The sequence below is a fragment of the Gossypium hirsutum genome, chromosome D02 (assembly GCF_007990345.1).
Source record: "Gossypium hirsutum isolate 1008001.06 chromosome D02, Gossypium_hirsutum_v2.1, whole genome shotgun sequence".
Classification (NCBI taxonomy): Eukaryota; Viridiplantae; Streptophyta; class Magnoliopsida; order Malvales; family Malvaceae; genus Gossypium; species Gossypium hirsutum.
In genome coordinates this window covers 13013248-13028328 of record NC_053438.1, presented here as the reverse complement: position 1 = coordinate 13028328, position 15081 = coordinate 13013248, and the positions used below count along the sequence as shown (strand labels likewise).

General features: G+C 33.7%; 1 protein-coding gene across 1 annotated transcript; it reads left to right on the top strand.

Moving 5' to 3' along the window:
- The first annotated feature begins 755 nt into the window (after positions 1-755).
- Positions 756-1786, top strand: LOC107908022 (uncharacterized). Its single transcript, XM_016835303.1, has 2 exons — positions 756-906; positions 1356-1786. The coding sequence occupies exons 1-2, from the start codon at positions 756-758 to the stop codon at positions 1784-1786; spliced, it is 582 nt and encodes a 193-aa protein (XP_016690792.1).
- Positions 1787-15081: the final 13295 nt, after the last annotated feature.

Sequence of the window (15081 nt, the reverse complement as noted above, 5' to 3'; positions counted from 1 at the left end):
CGGCCTAGCACACGGGTGTGTGGTTCGCCATGTGACCCAAGTTAGAGAGTTACACGGGTAAGGGCATGGGCTGAGACACGATCGTGTGCCTCATATCAAATGCCCACATAGCCTAAGACACGGGCGTGTCTCTGGCTCAAACGGCCGGCCACACAAGCATGTGTCCCTTACTTCTAAGAAAATTTTTTGAAATTTTGGGTCTTGAAGGTGAATATTGATTTTTAATATTGTACTCGGTTTAGTCCCGATTCACTTCTAAGGTGAATATTGGGTCTTGAAGGTCCATCTAAGGGACAATATGAATGTTATATAATTGATTCTTAATATGTGTAACAAAAGTTAAGAAATGTTTAATTCGTAAAGTTCGGTAATGCATCGTAACCCTGTTTCAGTAACAAATAAAGGTTAGGGGTGTTACATTTATTGGTATTAAAGCTTCGGTTTAGTCAATTCTTGAAATGATAGTAATGTGTAAAGTGTCTAGAAATACATGCCATATAAATCTGTGATAGTGTGATGTGTATGATCCGATCTAACTCTTTTTTTTCTTATAGATTGTAAAGATGTTTGATAGATCTGAACATGCTGAACATGATGAGGTCAATAGTAGAGTACATACATCTAAGTACGGGACAAGTAGTAACGTCCCAATTTCTCCATACGGGACAAGTAGTAACGTCCCAATTTCTCCGGTTCAAGAATAAAAACTTAAAAATATGTTCTTTAGGTTTATGAATCAATGGTTTAATGAATTTATGCAAGAAAGAAATCAGGCTCAGCAACCTCCTCTCCTTACTGCACCGTCCGAAGTGCCTCCGGTAGCACCCCCACCTCTTCCGGTGATTGAATCTAGTAAACGTACTCCGATCGAAAAACTTAGAAAATGTGGGTCTGAAAAATTCCGAGGTAGGACAGATGATGATCCAGTCAAATTTGAGTATTGGATTCAGAACACAATAAGATTTTTTGAGGAATGAGTTTGTTCTTCTGAAGATTGTCTAAGATGTACTATGTCACTACTAAAAAAAGAAGCTTATAATTGGTGGATGACTATAGTGGCCATGGTGCCGAAAGAGAAAATCACTTGGGAATTCTTTTAGAGTGAATTTAAAAAGAAATATATTGGCAAGAGATATTTGGATAAAAAGAAGAGAGAATTTCTTGACTTGTGATAAGAAAATCAGTCAGTAGCTGAATACGAAAGGGAATTTGTATACCTCAGTAGATATGCCTGAGAAATTGTACCAACCGAAGAAGAAATATGTATTCGATTTGAGGAAGGACTGAATGATGAAATCAGCATGATGCTGTAGTAAATTGTAGAGAAAAATGGATTGATCTGAAATGTCAAACAGGTGAAATGATTACTGTTGAGTCTGAGAATCTGAAGGAAATTGTTAGAATTATTTCAGCTTTTTCAGCTCAGAAACTAATGCGGAAAGGTAATGCAGTCTTTTTAGCCTACATTATTGATACCTGGGATTCTGAATCAAAGCTAGAACATTTATCAGTTGTTAATGGGTTTGTTGATGTGTTTCTTGAGAAGTTGTTGGGTTTACCACCTGATCGTGAAGTTGAATTTGTAATTGATGTAATTTCGGGAACAACTTCGTTATCGATAACACCATATCGTATGACACCAGTCGAGTTAAAGGAATTAAAGACACAGTTGCAAGAGTTATTGGACAAAGCATTTATCAGAACGAGTATGTCTCATTGGGGTGCACCTGTCTTATTTGTGAAAAAGAAATATGGTTCTTTGAGACTGTGTATAGACTATAGATAGTTAAACAAGGTCACAATTAAAAATAAATATCCTTTGCCTCGTATTGATGATTTGTTTGACCAACTAAAAGGTGCTGCAGTATTTTTGAAGATAGATCTCAGATCCGGATATTATCAGTCGAAGGTTAAAGAGTGTGATGTACCAAAGACTACTTTCAGAACTCGGTATGGTCACTATGCGTTTTTTGTAATGCCATTTGGCTTGACTAATGCTCCTGTTGTTTTTATGGATCTAATGAATTAGAATTTTCAACCTTATTTGGATAGATTTATGGTTGTATTTATTGATGATATACTGATATATTACAAGACAGAATCCGAGCATTACAACACATGAGAACTGTGTTATAGATTTTGAGAGAAAAATAATTGTATACAAGTTTAATAAATGTGAAGTCTGGCTTCATGAGGTCAGATTTCTGGGTCATATTGTATCAGTCGAAGGGATTCAAGTGGACCCAAGTAAAGTATTTGCAGTGGTGAATTGGAAAAGTCCAAAGAATATAATAGAAGTGCTAAGTTTTTTTGGTTTAGCAGGATATTACCGTCGATTTGTCAAGAAATTTTCGATGATTGCTTCACCGATGACTTGATTACTACAGAAAAATGTAGAATTTTTTTGGTCTGATGAGTGTCAATAAAGTTTTGATCAATTGAAAAAAATACTAACAGAAGCTCCAGTCTTGACTCAACTAGAATCGGGTGTACCGTATGTTATTTACAGTGATGCGCCTTTAAATGGATTGGTTTGTGTACTGATACAGTCGAGAAAAGAGTGGCCTATGCTTCTCGGCAGTTAAAACCGCATGAAAAGAATTATCCTAAACATGATCTTGAGTTGGCTGCAATTGTGTTTGCTTTGAAAATCTGGAGATACTATTTATACGGCGATAAATGTTATGTGTTTACGGATCACAAAAGTTTGAAATATTTAATGACTCAGAAAGAGCTGAATTTGAGACAGAGACGGTGGTTATAGATACCAAAAGATTATGACTTGGTTATTGACTACCACCCAGGGAAGGTTAATGTAGTTGCAGATGCACTTAGTCGAAAGTCGTCATTGTTTGCACTTCGAACGATGAACGCTCATTTGTTTCTTAATGAAGATGGTTTTGTATTAGAAGAATTGAGAATGAAACCTTTGTTCCTTCAATGAATTCGGGAGTTGTAAGATAATGATCCAAAATTGGTGTTGAAACAAAAAATGGTTCGGGACAAGTTGAGTTCAGAGTATACCATTGATGATAATGGTATGTTGCATTATCGTAATAGAATTTGTGTTCTGAATAATTCAGATTTGAAAAATGATATTCTTTCTGAAGCTCACAATAGCATGTATTCCATTCATCCGGGTAGTACAAAAATGTATTATGATTTGAAAAGAATGTATAGGTGGCCGGGTATGAAACATGAGATTTGTGAGTTTGTGGCAAAGTGTCTGATTTGTCAGCAAGTCAAAGCAGAACATCAGGTGCCAACGAGTTTGTTACAACCTGTCATGATTCCTGAGTGGGAATTGGAGCATGTCACGATAGATTTTGTATCTGGATTACCTGTGACTCCGAGAAAGAAAGATTCAATCTGGGTGATTGTTGATAGGTTGACTAAATCGACAAATTTTATCCTAGTCTAAACAGACCTTTCACTTGAGAAGTTAGCGGAATTGTATATATCAGAGATTGTGAAGTTACACGGGGTTTCCACATCCATTATTTTAGATCGGGATCCGAGGTTTACATCGAGATTTTGGAGTAAATTACAAGAAGCCCTGGGTACAAAATTAAATTTTAGCACAACATTTCATCCTCAGACTGACGGGCAGATAGAACGAGTAATTCAGATTTTGGAAGATATGTTAAGATGTTGTATACTCGAGTTTGGTGGTAGCTGGGAAAAGTATTTACCGTTGGCTAAATTTGCATATAATAATAGTTATCAATCCAGTCTCAAAATGGCACCGTTTGAAGCTCGTTATGGGAGGAAATGCAAGACACCATTGTATTGGTCGGAATTGAGTGAATCCAAGTTAATGGAAGTCAACTTAATCCAAGAAACTGAAGATAAATTTTGAATCATCCAGGACAGTTTGAAGGCTGCTTCTGACCGTTAGAAATCATATGCAGACTTGAAAAGAAGATATATAGAATTTGAGTTTGGTGATTGAGTGTTTTTAAAAGTCTCTCATTGGAAGAAAGTATTACGATTCGGTAGGAAAGGGAAGCTAAGTCCAAGATTTATTGAACTGTATGAAGTTATTGAAATAATTGGCCCTATAGCTTATAGATTAGCTTTGCCTCCAGAACTTGAAAAAATTCATAACATGTTTCACGTATCGATGTTGAGACGGTACAGATCAGATCCTTCACATGTGATTCCTCATAGTGAAATTGAGCTACAACCGAATATGACGTACTCAAAAGAACCGGTAAGAATTTTAGCTCGAGAGGTTAAAGAACTATGGAATAAACGAGTACCATTAGTTAAAGTATTATGGCACTGCCATGGTTCGGAGGAGGCTACTTGGGAAACAAAAGAATCGATGAGATCACAGTATCCGAACTTATTCTCAGGTAACAAATTTCGGGGACGAAATTTCTTAAGGGGGAGAGTTATAACAGCCCAATTTTCAGTGGTGTCAGAAACAATGGTTCGAGACCACTAAATCCGACAAGTGAGCTCATAAATTTTATTATATAGTATTTATGAGTCGATTATGAATTTAAGAAGGCTTATGAATTAGCAAATTATGCTTTAGAAATATTTGTTAGATTAATTAGTTTTGAAAACGAGATATTAAGACCTATAAACCGAGCTGTAAATATTTTTATAAATATTTACTAAGTGTCATTAAGGTAATATTAAAGTTTCGTTAGAAAATTTTAACGTTTCGATAGTTAATTAACTAAAAAAGACTAAAATGAAAAGGTGTAAAACTTGCTAATTAAAGAAATAGTGATTAAATGGCTTAATTAATGAACAAAGTAGGACATAAGGAGAAATTATGCCTACAATAAAGGCATGAGGCAGCATAAGCAGAAAAGAAAACAAAAATCATGTGATTAAAGGGCAAAATTGTAAATTTTGTGAAATTAACTTAAATAAATTGAATTCCAAACTTTTCTAGGTTGTTCTTCTTCTAATTTTTAGTCCAAAAATGCCATTGAATGTCCTCTAAGCTAGTTTTTCATATTTTTGCATCATGTGAGTTCAATTCTTGCTATTTTCTTGTAATTTTTGTGTTTTTAAGAATTTTACAATTGGGTCCAACTATCTAATTCATTAGTTTTTGATTCTATGGGTAATTTTGAAAGTTAGCATTTATGATTGATGGATTTTTATGATGAATTAACATGTATTTTAAGTTTTAATTTTGTTATATGAAGATTTTATCAAGTAATTTCAATAGAAATTAATTTTAGAACCAAATTGTGAAAAAGGTTAAATCTTAGGGTTTGGCATAAAATTCTATTTATTAAATGTTGTGTACTAGCTTATAATATTTAGATAAAGTGTTAATTGAGAAAAATTATCTCATTTGATGAGTTAATTGGTGAGGGACTAAATTGTAAAAACTATAAAAGTTAGGGTAATTGTGTAATTTCAAAATTTGAAGGGTATAAATTGTGAAGTGGACTGAAATTTAAATATATGCTAATGAATGAAAAATTTTACATTCTAGAACAAGAGCTCGTAGATTTACGAGAAAAAGGAAAATTAGCCGAGTAGTCTCTGAACTACTACCAATTTTACAATCCAACCTAGGTAAGTTCATATGGTTAAACTTTCATGATTATTTTTAATTTAGGAATGGTATAATATATTTATTCATATTTTGTTGTTGAAATTAAGATTATTGTAAAAGAATGAAAATTGAATTGAATTTTTAAAACGAGTAGAACGCAGGATTGAGTACAATCGTTCCATGGCAGAGAATGAATTGACGAATAGGCCACGGTTGGACCATGGCAATGTTTAAATGTAAGACCATAGCTGGGCTATTTCATTTTAATGAAAAGACCATAACTGGGTTATGGCACCTTGAACGTAAGACCATGGTTGGACCATGGCAGTATAGATACATGTGTAAGACCATAGCTGGGCTATGACATTCTGATGATAAGACCGTAACTGGGTTAATGCACTACAAATGTAAGGCCATGGCAGGGCTATGAAAATGCATGTGTAAGACCGTAGTTGAACTATGGCACAAAAAGAACGATGTACTCATATTCGTAAGTCGTTTTTCGATTCAGTAAGAAATGGTAAGAGACTTATGTGATTGAATTGAAAAATTTGTAGATTATTATTGATATTGATCTGAAGGAAGTGTGTTTATTGATTATATTGTATTTGACAGGGAAAATGTATAATTTATTTACAATTTAATTTATTATATTATATTAAGTTCGATAAGATCAATGTTTCACCTATTAAACTTACTAAGCTTCATTAAGCTTACTTGTGTTGTTTAATGTTCTTGTATATTAACGTGTAGTCAGAAGATCGGATCAACATATCAAGCTACACTATCCAGTTTATTCCAATAGTTTTTGCAATTTAAATTTTGGTTTATATGGCATGTATAGGGTTGGTTTGACAATGAAATAATTTGAATTGTGGTTGTGAATCTTAAATGTTTGTATGTATGTAATTAGTAGTAGAATTTGATAAATCAATTAAATGAGTTCAATAGGTAGGTATAAGTAAATGAAATATTTGTGATGTTATGTCATGTTGAGAACATGTTTTAGCTTGTATTGATTGCTTGGTTGGGATATATTTGTGTATGTGAATGTTGAGTGTAGGTTAATGTCAAAATGGGTGAGAAAAGTGGCTTTAAAATGACCTATTTTCATCCACACGGGCGTGTGTCTCAGCCATGTGTAACTCATGGCCTGGCACATGGGCGTGTAGTCTGGTCGTGTGTCCCCTGCATCTTGAATTTCAAAACAGAATACCCAGGTTTTTACACACGGCCTAGCACACAGGCGTGTGGTTGGCCGTGTGATCCAAGTCAGAGAGTTACATAGGTAAGGACACGGACTGGGACACGACCTAGTGCCTCAACTCAAATGCCCACACGGCCTAAGACACGGGCGTGTCTCCTGGCTGTGTTGCTCACACGGCCGTCCGCGCAGGCATGTGTCCCCTGCTTCTAAGAAAATTTTTAAAATTTTAGGAAAAATTATCTAAGTACGAGGTGTAGTCCCGATTCACTTCTAAGGTGAATATTGGGCCTCGAAGGTCTATCTTAGGGACAATATGAGTGTTATATGATTGATTCTTAATATGTGTAACAAAGGTTGGGAAATATCCATATTTAATTCGGAAGGTTCGGTAATAATCCGTAACTCTATTCTGGTAACGAATAAGGGTAAGGGGTGTTACAATTGGCATGCTATAGAATTTTTACATAAAAGGATTTAGAACTCTCCAATTCCTAAAGGGTCGTAGGCACTCCCAATTCCTAAAGGGTCATAGACTACTCTGATAGCCTGTCATTGTCGAACAACTCAGGATGGCAAATTCTCGTATCTGGTTATGAGTCTAAACCTTAGTACGGGGACTAAATGGAAAGAAAAATAAAAACAAAAGTTGATTTTATTCTAAAGTCCGTATTGTTTGAATTAAATTAATTACGCGATTTTGAATTTGTTTAAAAACTTATATTTCATTCAAGTTGTAAATATTGTAATATGAAAATTTCTCATTATTAGAACTTTCTTTTATCGTGATGTTACTAATGTTATTTATAATTAAGTTTTAATTCTTTTTTATCAAATAACTTATGTTCAGTACTTTATGTAATGAATTATGTATGATTTTAAGCTAAATGAACATAAGTTGTAATATGAAGTTGATTTTATGCTCAATGATGTTAATTTCACATAAAAAATGCTTAGTGTATGGTTTGTTCATTTTTCGTGTGCAGGTAGTTAGATTCAGTAGGACGTTCCTGTAACACCCTATACTTGACCTAATCTTTGGGTCCGAGCTACAGTGTGTCACATTCATTGCCAGAGCAATTACGATCAATTCATAATTAAATTATACAGTGTATATGATAAAATCTAACAAAAATACATTCCTTAAACATACCAAAGTAAATCTATGTTTCATTTATATATGTATCTAATAACCTACAACATTTAATTATAACATCATTCAATTACTACAAAACCTAACCTATTAGGTACATGCCAAATGTAAATAAAGTTGGAAACAAATGGACGTTGCTGAAACTGAGATTGTGGTTTGGATGTTGAGGTCGATGTTCATAAATCTCAAATCAATCTAACCTATGCACAGAGAGAACAAACTATACGCCCAGTAAAATACTTAGTGGTATTTCTATAATTTAAGTACGTACTATTAGCATTAACAATTCTACACAAAGTAAACATGTATGTCGATATACACATATCTATCATATACTTATAACTTGGAGTTGCTAAGCTTTACATGTTCAATATAAAGACATCACTGTGCACCTAACAACAATTTTTACCACTTCAATACATTCTATATAGACATGTCATTATGCTTATTATAATAACATTTTAATCATCAATATCAAAACATACATTCAATATGATATTCAATCATTATCGGGTCTGACACGAGTTTACAAAAGCTTAATTCTATTCCAAGTTCGAACAAGCATTTACAAAATATTAACTGATCTAACTTATAGCCTTAACAATTATTACTCAAGCAATTCATTCAACACCTAAGCATTCTTGTCTATAACAACTAACGTCATCAACATTACCTAATGCATTTTAGTTAATTCATTCATACCATTACTCGAATCATAAACACGTAGCATTTATAGCCATTTTAACCATTCATTTAACCAAGCTATACCATAGCAATCACATATGAGTTTAGTTACCAATTTGCTACCATACATCATTAGCATGTAACATAATTTATACCTAAAAGACCCTACTCGATACAAGCCATTAACTAAACAAAGGAAATTTTCACCAACATCAATCTATTCAACATGCATTAATCATGCACCAAAATACATCAAAAACTTATTAAATCACAAGCTAAATTTCCATACTTTCAAGCCTTTCAAATTAAGATTCAACCACACCATTTTTATGTTCAATTCCTACCATTTGCAATATCAATTGAACCATTCAAATACTATCTAATATATATATACACCTTCTAACAATTACCAAAACACTCCAAGCATTCTATATCAATCACCTTCAAGCATAATTACTAATTGATTTCATTGGCAATATATATCTTTAGTGAAAAAACCTATATATATTTACAAGCTTATAACATAGTTTGAACAAAAAGACCCAATTTATGTACATGCTCTATTATATACTATCACAATGCATACCCAATTTACCCTATAGCCAAATCGCATTGATAGAATCCTCTTAACCTGACTCAGATTCTTAGAACGAATACTCAGATTAGTCAACTTGCGTCTCAATTGGCACTGTAGGGTACTATCAATTATCCCAAAATATAAGACTGTACATTTAGTAAAGTAATCAACTTCTAATTTCACCACATAATTCAATTCATATCCTATCATTCTCATTTCAACATTAATTCATTAGTTTATCATGTAACATAACATAATTTAACTCAATTTCTATTAATATCATACCTTAATACTATATAATGCAATATATCATGAATATGCATTAAGTATAATTAGTTTCGGGTTATAGAAATACAAACTAAAAGCTCGTATCACTCGTCTTCGACTTTCGCCTTTTCTTTCCCTTTCGACCATCCTGCGTCATTTTTAGATACAAATATTAATTTAGTAACAGTATAATATCAAATGTTATCCATAATTCAACTGTACAACAATTTAAATATAATCATACCATATGAACTTACCTGACTAAATCAACAAACAAGTTGAAACTTTAAAGACTATTCAACAATTTTGTCTTTTACCCAATTATTTTCAATTTAGTCGAATTTCTGATCTATATAATTATTCAAATCAAATTTTCAATTACACACATATTTTATCATCCTATTATGTGCGTATATCAGTTCAACGTCATTATCCAAATTCCCCTAAAGTTTTACATTTTATTCAATTTAGACCCTAAAATCGAATTTGCCATAACTTTCAAATTTGACCTTTGATTTTGAAATTGATCTCAATTACATCCTTATATAGCCCTCTATTCTCAATAATTACAAAAATATTACACTAATTTCAAAATTCATGCACTTTAGTCCCAGTGTTCAAAAACTAGCAATTAAACTTTACAAACTAGTCCTTTGCACTTCTAAGTTTAAAATCTATCAATTTAACACCTAAAACTTTTAATTCTCAACTATAAAAACTTTAAAAACTTTAAAATTTTAACAAATTGAGAAATGGGTTAGCTAGATTAAGAGCCCACGATCTCAAAAACATAAAAAATACAAGAAAATTACTAAATTGAACTTACCAATTTGTTGCTTAAAACTCAAAATCCCTAGGCTGAATTTTTTTAATTTTCTCCTATGGAGGTTCGGTGCATGGAAAGAAGAGAAATGTTTTTTTTTTCTTTCCACCATGTTTCATCGCATCTCATATTTATTTTATTTTATTTTATTATTAATCAAAATTTTATAACATTTTTCCTTATAAATTAACAAAGCTATCGTCCACTATATTTATAATATGGTATAATTACCATTTTATTCATTATTACATTTCTAATTAATAAAAATTCATAGTAATTAAACTTTTACCATTTTTACAGTTTAATCCTTTTACCTTAATTAATTGTTAATTCATCAAAATTACCTATCCAAATTTCAATTCACCTATAATATAACTTCGTAAATATTTTATGATATTAGTTTACGGAAACAAGATCCCAAAATTGCATTTTTTATACCACTGACTTTATGATTGTTTCACTTTTACCTTAATTAACTATCAATTAAACAAAATTATTACGCCGAACTTTAATATATCTATATGCTATTTAATATTTACGAAAACAATTTACTAAAATGATGTTTCAAAACTAGATTTTCTGACACCACTAAATATCGGGTCATTATAGTTATAGCGGCATCTGAAATCGAAGATCAACTTAAACAATGTTGGTGAAAAGCTACTTATAGTTGATATAAATGACATGTACCTAGGCTTGTATATATATATAATATTGTGTTGTAAAACGAATTTAAATACTTTTGTTATGTTTTTTTAACTAGTATTTGACAACTAATATTTTGATGAAATAGAAAAATTATGGGAAATATAGTTTAATGGTATGATAAGGGAAATCAAAGTACTAGGGATCCAATAGTTATTATCCTTGGGCCCTATAGTTTGGAATTTTGCCTCTCTTACAATATAGTTTTTCCACTAGGGACATCCTTACACGCTGCAGGGGCATTCTACCTGGTGTAATTTAGATTATGATTGCTCCTCAGGCATCCAAGTACTTCTCTATGCTAGGTCAGGGTCCCTGTCCTATGTTTCTCACTCTTAGCAAGTAAACCTTCTTAAGAATGAATTTTCATATTTTGAGGACATTTTTCAAACTTCTAAGGGGTTGCCCCCTTATAGATTGTAGGACTATCGAATTCCTCCTAAATATGAGAGCCTGATAGTCAAAATCAAACCTTATTGTTACCCCATGGTCCAAAAATGTGAGATGGAAATGTGGATTCAAAAAATGCTACAAGCAGGCATTATCAGGGATAGTTGCAATCTCTTTCCCTCTCCAATTATTATGGTGAAGAAAAAAGATGGTGGTTGGCGCCTCTATATGGATTACAAGCAACTTAACAAGTACACGATCAAAGATAAGTCCCCAATCACTGTCATAAAGGAGTTGCTTGATGAGTTGGGGAATGCTGCTTACTTTTCCAAGCTAGATTTGTGGTCTGGTTATTACCAAATTAGGATGTCGGAGAAGGATATCCACAAGGTTGCATTTAAAACTCATGAGGGTTTTTATGAGTTTTTACTTATGCCCTTTGGCTTAACCAATGCTCTCTCTAGTTTCCAGCTCTCTAAATCATATCTCATATGTCATATCTCAAGGAGGTTTTACAACTTATGAGGGAAGATAAATTATATTTCAAGAAGGCCAAGTGTTATTTTGGCACCACTGAGATCGAGTACTTGGGCCATATAATCTTACAAGGGTCAATAGCCATAAATGCTACTAAAGTAGGGGGAGTGCTTACTTGGCGTATAGCAACATCTGTAAAAGAAATTAGAGGCTTCTTAAGCTTATCTAGTTACTATATGAGGTTCATCACACATTATGACACACTGGCTAGGCCCTTAACTGCCAATCGAAGAAGGATGTAGGATAAAATTGGTCTCATGAAGCCAATGAAGCCTTTCAGCAAGTCATTTGTCAGGCACTAATGCTTGTTTTACCTGATTTCCACGCTGGGTTTTTCATCAATATCGATGCTTGTGGCCAGGGAATTGGAGCAGTGTTACAGTAAAAGGGGAAGCTAATTGCCTTTTTTAGTAAGATCTTGGGGATCAAACATCAAGCCCTTTTCCATCCATGACAAGGAAATGTTAGTAGTCCTATTGGTATTCAAGAAGTGGCATTCTTATTTGGTTAGGAGGAGATTTCATATCAGAGCTAACCACTAGAGTTTGAGGTTCTTGTCAAACAGGCAGGCTATAACTTCTTACTAGCAAAAATGGGCAGCCAAGATGCTTGGTTACGATTATGTAGTCATCTACAAAAAGGGTATTTAAAATGTCGTGGTTGATGCCTTGTCTAGAAAGCCATAGGTGCAAGAGGGTCAACTACTTCAATACACTGGCAGCACTGTCTGGTCTAATATGTGGACCAGGGTGTTGGACTCTTTCCTAACTGACCATAAAATTCAACTTTGTTTGGAAGTGGAACACCAACCTCAATTGCATCTCAAATATTCCTAGGATGGTAAGGTTCTCAGGAGGAAAGGAAAGGAAAGGTAGTGGTTAGTGGAACTCTTAGGAGGGGCTTATTTCAGTATTTCCATTAAGGGGCGGTGGGAAGTCATTCAGGTATCCTTGCTACTCGACATATAATGGCGGGACTCCTTTATTGGAAGGGCTTATCTAAGGACATCAAGAAATAGTGAGGGAGCGTATCACTTGTCAGAGTTGTAAAAGTAATAATGCAACTCACCCAGGGCTCTTGTAACCTCTACCAGTATCTGACCAAACCTGGGTAGCAATTAGCATGAATTTCATAAAAGGGTTGACAAACTCAAAAAGAAAGGATACCATCTTAGTGGTGGTAGATCAACTGACCAAGTATGACCATTTTGTGGCCTTATCCCATTCTTTCGTAGCATTAATAATGGCGCAAGCATACCTCACTCATATATATAATATGTATGCCACACCTAAGTCAATTGTGTCTGATAGGGACAAGGTATTCATTAGTAAATTTTGGCAAGAATCATTTAAGAGGCTTGGCAAAAATCTCCACATGTCCACAGCCTATCATCTTGAAATAGATGGCCAAACAGAAGTCCTTAAACATTGTTTGGAAGGTTACCTTTAGTTGAATGGTGGTACAACACCACCTACCACTCAGCCATTCAGTCCACACCATATGAAGCCTTGTATGGATAAGAGTCACCCCACCATCTGCCTTATTTAGCTGGTTCTTCTCTTGTAGATATAGTGGATCGTAGTCTTCAACAAAGATATGCAATAAGGCAACTTCTTAAGTTTCATTTAAGGATGGCTCAAGATCGAATGAAACAAATAATTGGTTGTAGAATGAGTGATAGAGAATTTTAGGTTGGTGACTATGTGTATTTGAAACTCCAGCCTTATTGACAACATACACTGAGGAGATAGATGAATCAAAAGCTCTCTCCCAAATTTTTTGGTCTATATGTTGTGAAAGCTCGAATAAGAAAGGTAGCTTATCGTTTGAAGCTACCAATGGGGTCTCGAATTCACCCTACCTTCCATGTTTTTCAACTCAAGAAACTTATTGGGAAGGCCTTAGCACAAGGCAACTTACCACTGGTAGGCACAAATGGGGGCTCTTCTAAAAGAGCTAGTTCGAGTGGTGGATAGGAGGATGGTGAGGAAAGGAAATCATACCACAACTGAGGTTCTGAGGGAATAGACCAACAGTTTTCCTAAAGATGCTACTTAGGAGAATTTACAGGATTTTCAACAACGATTTCCACTGTTCGATCCTTGAGGACAATGATCCTTTTTGGGGATGTGAGTAATTGATATGGGAGGGAATTCTAAACGGTCTAATGCGTTTAAAATTATATTATATTATATTATATTTGTTAGTTTTGTTTTATTTCTTTGATCAATACGCTGTGTTTTGATGTCTTAGATACTTTTATGAAACGGTGCGCTGTGGTCCAAGTTATGTAGTGATTAAAACAACACGTTTTTAAGCTTTGTAACAATTAAATGAAATGGTACATATGGGAAGCAAAACTGTCACATAACGGCTTGCTTAACTGATTCCAAACCATTGCTCCTTTCCCTCTTAAACATGTTTTGAGAGGAAAGGTCGTTATGAATATTCAACATTGATTTTGCTTCTTCACTTTTCTTCTCATCCTTCAACCTCTTTTTTGTCTCTTCTTGTCTTGCTACTATATTTCCTTATTTTTCTTCCATAACAAAAAATTGAAATAGTCTAAGTTTAGTTTGTAAACAAAATGAGTTTTGCTCATCAGCCATGTTGTTTTAGTCGTTTTATGTAAAAAAATGGTAAAGTTATGGTTTTCTTTTTTAAGATTAAATAATTACGATAGAAAGTATTCATGAAAGGAGACAAGTTTGTGGTTTTAATGTTGCTTTATATGTTTAAAAGTTTGGGGTTTGATGATTTTAGTGACAAATGAGGTGATTTAGAAGACAAGCCGAAGGAGAGAGAATGGAAGAGTCGGGGCTTTTTTAGGAATTTGACCTTATAAGCTTAAAAAATTATAAAAATAATCCAACTTTAAGATTAATTATGGGAATGACTTGATTTTTACAGTAGAGTTGGGTGTCGCCCTTTTCCCAAGCGACACCACCCTAAAAATCCCCCCTCCCCAAGAAAATACTTTTTTGTGACACGTGTAGGGGCAAGATGTTAAGGGACCTGATGAAGTAATTACCCTTTTTAGATTGGCTGAAAAAAGAGTGTCCATGAAAGTATGGCAACACCTAATAAACTTTTGGTCTATTTGCATGTTAAGTATGTCCCCTTTTGAAATTAAATTTAAATAACCCTTAAAAGATATAAAAATAACAAAAATAAACCCTTCTCATTTTTTTATTTTTTTTAAAAACAATAA

Excerpts from the sequence above, each read along its gene's own strand:
- LOC107908022 (XM_016835303.1), top strand. The coding sequence starts at position 756 with ATGCAAGAAAGAAATCAGGCTCAGCAACCTCCTCTCCTTACTGCACCG. Across the intron at positions 907-1,355 it reads TGGGTCTGAAAAATTCCGAG|GTGAAATGATTACTGTTGAG; the intron begins GTAGGACAGATG and ends AATGTCAAACAG.